The sequence below is a fragment of the Coregonus lavaretus genome, assembly GCF_964263955.1.
Source record: "Coregonus lavaretus genome assembly, chromosome: 14".
Lineage (NCBI taxonomy): Eukaryota > Metazoa > Chordata > Actinopteri > Salmoniformes > Salmonidae > Coregonus > Coregonus lavaretus.
In genome coordinates this window covers 15,764,658-15,771,362 of record NC_140001.1, presented here as the reverse complement: position 1 = coordinate 15,771,362, position 6,705 = coordinate 15,764,658, and the positions used below count along the sequence as shown (strand labels likewise).

General features: G+C 42.8%; 1 protein-coding gene across 1 annotated transcript in view; it reads left to right on the top strand.

Moving 5' to 3' along the window:
- The first annotated feature begins 340 nt into the window (after positions 1-340).
- Positions 341-6,705, top strand: part of LOC311141649 (major facilitator superfamily domain-containing protein 3-like) — a 30,712-nt gene continuing 24,347 nt past the window's right edge. Inside the window, exons 1-2 of the mRNA XM_084177048.1 lie at positions 341-382; positions 3,275-4,040. Coding sequence (XP_084033174.1) covers positions 3,350-4,040 — 691 coding nt within the window. The 5' untranslated portion in view covers positions 341-382; positions 3,275-3,349. The remainder of the gene's footprint in view (positions 383-3,274; positions 4,041-6,705) is intronic.

The following is a 6,705-nucleotide window of genomic DNA, read 5'->3' as shown; positions in this document are numbered from 1 at the left end:
GTATTGAGACCAATGGAGTGGGTGGTGTAAAAAGTGTTGCTGGGCATATAGATCTCAGTCCACCATGACATAACACCATATATATATTCTACAGACTTTACTGAGTATTCCCTACAATACTTTTACTGTGGCATTCATTTGACCTTGGAACATGTTTTAAAACCCACATTTAATGCAAATGTCACTTAAATATGAACAAATATGAATCATTGTTAATGTTTAGACAAGTATTTTTTCATATATCATGAATAACTACAGTTTATTGACACGTTTCTACTATTACTTGGGGGACTTTTATTGTGAAAAGTTCCGATATTCCGTGACCCGGAAGTACAATTTTAGTGTTGCTGACGAAGCGCCGATAACAGGTTTTCCCTTTCCAGTATGTAGATAGCTAGCAAACAACACAACTATCAAAACTGATTGCACTCAGATTAATGTTTTATGATATAATATTTATACAAATTCACCACCGAATTTGCTAGCTATTGGCAAGCGCTGATACTTGTTCTGAATTGGTAGTATGACAGCGTTAGCTTGAGTACTAGCTATTTGACCATGCATGTTTATTGTTTTTTGCTAGTGCTATAACTAGCCAAGTTACCGATACAGTATTATCAGTTTAGCCTGCTACTATCTAAAGGTCAAGTTTGGGGCGTAAAATGATATCTACACTATCACATATGTTATACATTTAATTAAAAGGAAAATGAACATTCTTGCTTGTGAATAAAGCATGACAGCTGTCTGATGCATCAGTATGCAAGAATCTATACTGAACAAAAATATAAACGCAACATGCAACAATTTGAACGATTTTACTGAGTTACAGTTCATATAAGGAAATAAGTCAATTGAAATAAATTCATTAGGCCCTAATCTATGGATTTTACATGACTGGGCAGGGGTGCAGCCATGGGTGGGCCTGGGAGCCAGGCCTGCCCACTGGGGAGCCAGGCCTAGCCAATCAGAATGAGTTTTTCCCCACAAAAGGGCTTTATTACAGACATAAATACTCCTCAGTTTCATCAGCTGTCCGGGTGGCTGGTCTCAGACGATCCCGCAAGGGAAGAAGCCAGATGTGGAGCTCCTGGGCAGGTGTGGTTACACGTGGTCTGCGGTTGTGAGGCCGGTTGGATGTACTACCAAATTCTCTAAAACGACGTTGGAGGCGGCTTATGGTAGAGAAATGAACATTAAATTCTCTGGCAACAGCTCTGGTGGACATTCCTGCAATCAGCATGCCAATTGCACATTCCCTCAAAACTTGAGACATCTGTGGCATTGTGTTGTGTGACAAAACTGCACATTTTAGAGTGGCCTTTTATTTCAGCTCATGGAACATGGGACCAACACTTTACATGTTGCATTTATATTTTTGTTCAGTGTATAATGTGCTTCTACCACTGAGTGTCCTTCATTTAATACATATACTAAAACCCCAAACTATTTATATTGAGGACTATTCCATTTGCTCATTATTTAATATTTATGTACAGTACCAGTCAAAAGTTTGGACACACCTACTCATTCTTTATTTTTTACTATTTTCTACATTGTAGAATAATAGTGAAGAAATCAAAACTATAAAATAACACATATGGAATCATGTAGTAACCATTTTTCTTTGAAACAAATCAAAATATATTTTATATTTGAGATTCTTCAAAGTAGCCACCCTTTGCCTTGATGACAGCTTTGCACACTCTTGGCATTCTCTCAACCAGCTTCACCTGGAATGCTTTTCCAACAGTCTTGAAGGACTGAGCACTTGTTGGCTGCTTTTCCTTCACTCTGCGGTCCAACTCATCCCAAACCATCTCAATTGGGTTGAGGTTGGGTGATTGTGGAGGCCAGGTCATCTGATGCAGCACTCCATCACTCTCCTTCTTGGTCAAATAGCCCTTACACAGCCTGGAGGTGTGTTGGGTCATTGTCCTGTTGAAAAACAAATGATAGTCCCACTAAGCGCAAACCAGATGGGATGGCGTATCGCTGCAGAATGCTGTGGTAGCCATGCTGGTTAAGTGTGCCTTGAATTCTGAATAAATCACTGACAGTGTCACCAGCAAAGCACCATAACACCTCTTCCTCCATGCTTCACCGTGGGAACTACACATGCGGAGATCATCCGTTCACCTACTCTGCGTCTCACAAAGACACGGCGGTTGTAACCAAAAATCTCAAATTTGGACTCATCAGACCAAAGGACAGATTTCCACCGGTCTAATGTCCATTGCTCGTGTTTCTTGGCCCAAGCAAGTCTCTTCTTCTTATTAGTGTCCTTTAGTAGTGGTTTCTTTGCAGCAATTCGACCATGAAGGCCTGATTCACAGTCTCCTCTGAACAGTTGATGTTGAGATGTAGCTGTTACTTGAACTCTGTGAAGCATTTATTTGGGCTGCAATCTGAGGTGCCGTTAACTCCAATGTACTTATCCTTTGCAGCAGAGGTAACTCTGGGTCTTCCTTTCCAGTGGCGGTCCTCATGAGAGCCAGTTTCATTATAGCGCTTGATTGTTTTTGCGACTGCACTTGAAGAAACTTTAAACGTTCTTGAAATGTTCCGTATTGACTGACCTGCATGTCTTAAAGTAATGATGAACTGTCGTTTCTCTTTGCTTATTTGAGCTGTTCTTGCCATAATATGGACTTGGTCTTTTACCAAATAGGGCTATCTTCTGTATACTACCCCTACCTATTCACAACACAACTGATTGGCTCAAACGCATTAATAAGGAAAGAAATTCCACAAATTAACTTTTAACAAAGCACACCTGTTCACTGAAATGCATTCCAGTTGACTACCTCATGAAGCTGGTTGAGATAATGCCAAGAGTGTGCAAAGCTGTCATCAAGGCAAAGGGTGGCTACTTTGAAGAATCTCAAATATAAAATATATTTTGATTTGTTTAACACTTGTTTGGTTACTACATGATTCCATATGTGTTATTTCGTAGTTTTGATGTCTTCACTATTATTCTACAATGTAGAAAATAGTAAAAATAAAGAAAAACCCTTGAATGAGTAGGTGTGTCCAAACTTTTGACTGGTACTGTATGTTTTAATATTTATTGTTTTATGTACAGTGGCAGTCGGAAGGTAGACAAGGTGACAGATACAGAGGGACCATGGTGGAATTTGGAACCCCGTCACCAGCTTGCATGTGTGGTCTGGACTCTGCAGGACTAACACGAGACCAGACTCCGGCACTAATTTGCTCATGTTTTCCGTCAGTGAAATGATCCCCTCTCTCTCTTCCCCATCTCTCCTAGGCTGATCGACCCATTTGATCAGCTCCTGGCGGACCATCGTCATGACCTGACGAATTGTCAGTCTCCTATTGAATCATGAATGACAAGCTGGTTTTCCTGGGCCTCCTGTACTTTGTGCAGGGAATCCCCTATGGGTTGCAGTCCTTGTTGCTCCCAGTCTACCTCCGTGGGGCGGGCCACTCCCTCACCCACATCGGCTTGACCAAAATCCTCTACTTTCCCTGGGTGCTCAAGGTTCTCTGGGCACCCCTGGTGGACCGTGTGGGCACCAAGCGGCGCTGGCTGGTGGCCACGGTCTCTGGCCTGGCGCTTACCTGTCTCTCCAGTGCCGCTCTGGCCCCAGAGGCCCACTTCTGGGGTGTGGCGGGGACTCTGCTGGCCATGAACGCCCTGGCGTCGGTTCAGGACATCACAGTGGACGGGGCCGCCGTGGGCCTGCTGAAGGGCCGCAGTGAGCTGGGCCTGGGCAACATGGCTCAGGTAGTGGGCTACAAGGCCGGCTCGGTGTTCGCCGGGGGCGGGCTCCTTGCTGTGATTGACGTGGCAGGGTGGGGCCCTATGTTCATGCTGTTGGCCTTTGTGTACTTCGGGGTGGCACTGTTTGTGTGGGGGGCCCCCGTGCTGGACAATGAGCTGTTGAGGGGCCAGGCAGAGGGGAGGAAGGGGGTCCAGTCGGACGCTTTGCATCCTTGGAGGGTGTGGCGGAAGCTGCTGTCAGTACCTGGGACGCCCTGGACCATGATCTACGTTCTCACATACAAACTGGGTAAGTCTGCTAGTCAGTCTGACAACCATGCACACTCACCTACTGTACCAACTGGAGAAGTAGCTAAAAGTCCTAACACTAACCTCCACTCTCACCTACTGTACACTAAACCTGATCCACTACAAGGCTACTACATAAGAAACCTACTAGTACATAAATTACTTAGACAAAACATGTTTTCTTCTAATAGTAGTCCTACAGGTCTAGGTGACTACTCCATCAATGTGCTGTGCCTGTGTTGGAAAGCACAGAGATACATCCATATTGATATATTATATCTATGTAGAAAACCCCTCCACCACTTCATAAGACTATCTCCACTTTGAAAATCTTTACCGTATAGACTGTCCAAAGTTGTCCTGAGTTGCGTCAGTACATTCCCAGCATTTGAACACATAGTTTTTCATTAAAATGGCCTTTAACGAGTTCTCTACTCATTCTCTATGTAAGTGGGGTTTGGATCATCGAGTTTAAGTGACAGAAGAGTTTTCAATACAGGCAAAGCTCATCAATGTGGTAGTGTCTGTTTGACTCCTATGAGAAAACCTCCTTGGGTTATACTCATTAATGCACAACGTAGCAAAACATTTTGCAACAGAAAACGAAAACAAGCGTTTCTTATTGGACAAGTCCTCATAGTCCCGCCCTGTTTCAGTCAGTTTTCATCCATTTGGTGCCTATTGAATACAAGCCTGATGACCTGTAGCCTCATTTCTGAAGTGGGTGGCAGGTAGCCGAGTGGTTAAGAGCGTTGGGCCAGTAACCGAAAGGTTGCTGGTTTGAGTCCCTGAGCTGACTAGGTGAAAAAAAAATCTGTCTGTTCCCTTGTGCAAGGTACTTAACCCTAATTGCTCCTGTAAGTCGCTCTGAATTATACCGTCTGCTAAATGACTAAAATGTAAAAATGAAGTAAGCAAGACAGAATCGTCTTTTCTCCATTCAGCTGTGGTCTTATTTCTTACCACTGTTCTTACCAGAGCTACAAAGTAAAAAATGGGCTATATCGTAAAAATGTATGAACTTAATTTAAGGTTAGGCATAAGGTTAGCAGTGTGGTTAAAGTTAGGACTAGGTTTAAAATCACATTTTAAGAAGATAAATTGTAGAAATAGGCGGGGTTTATGACTTTGTGGCTGTGGTAACTAGTGTTGACCCTGATCTCGACTGATCATCTAGTCTGTTTTTATGGAATGAGTGGGTTATTATCAGGGACTTGGTAGTGAGTCAAGAACCTAGCCTACTTAAAGTTCCGTTGTTGGAAAATATGACATTTTGAACTCTGTGAATAGCATTTATGTACAAAGCAACAGGTACATATTAGGTCTAGTGAGATGTTAGAGAAAAGGTTTTATGATAAACACAGTTTGGTGTTAAGCAGCGTGTGTGTGTGTGTGTGTGTGTGTGAGCGAGCGAGAGTTGATATGGACAGAGTTTGGTGTTTGGCTGCAGAAGGGGATTATGTAAGGATTAGTGTCTTTGTGTCTGTGGTGTTTTTTTCATGGAAACTGAAATGGAAGACGCAGCATCAGACTGGTGTGTGTGTTTGTTTGGGTGGTGGGAAAACATGTTCTATATACATTTGCATACATGTGCTTGTTTGTGAATGTGTGTGCCATTGTTTTTCCTGTATGTGTTTGAGAGAGAGTGTGTTAGGGGTGGCACAGTAATTGGATGATCCCAGGCAGACACTAGACAGGACAGTAAGACTGGCTGCCCCCCCCAATCCGTTTGAGGGGTTCACCAGCATCATCATCATCACTGTCACCATCTCCATAGAATTCATTGTCATCATCGCCATTATCGTTAACATCCTCATCCTCATGATGTTATCAATATTAACATAATAATCATATCTAATATAATCAGCATTTACAAATAACCAGCTTAGTTGTCCGCTCTTTAATTCAGAATAAAAAGGTCAGACTGTTTGTGTTTGTGTGCAACTGTTGGGTGAAACTCAACAATCCGTGTGAATATGAGACTGTATTATGTATGTGCAAGGGTGTGTGTTTGTGTGTGAGATTTTGGAGTGAAAGGTCTGCCTTAACCCCCCCCCCCCCCCAACACACAAACACACTCCTCTCATCTCAGACCCCTCTCTCCCACACACTCTTAATGAACACAGTGAGTTTGCTCTGTGTAGAACTGCACAACCAATGAGAGGGAGCCGTTTGGATGACCCCTGTGGCATCTGATGTCACGGCCATGGGACTTGCTGTCTGGGCAGAATCCCAGAGAGAGAGACGGGGGCAAAAGGGATAGAAGGAGAATGAACCTGTGTATTGTAGTCCAGGGAACACTGATGGGGGGATAGGCTGGTATTGGTAGATGGGAAAGTGATAGGATTGCTCTTATTGGGTTTAGTACCCACTGATCTAGGATCAAATTAACCTACCCTACAATAATAACCTTAACCACTAGTCAAACAGAGAAAAACTGACTGTATTGGTCAGTGGTTCATTTAGGACCAACATCTACAGATGTAGGATCTTAATTTGATCACACTGTTGTTGCAGATAATTTCCAAACTTGTATTGTATTCAAGGTTTCAAAAGGCTTCTAAAGTTGGTAATTTCCACATTAAATGTCAGACTTGATTTTCCCTAATGAAAAATGTATCAACCCCTACAAAAATGTTCATTAATTATAATCCACACAATAATTC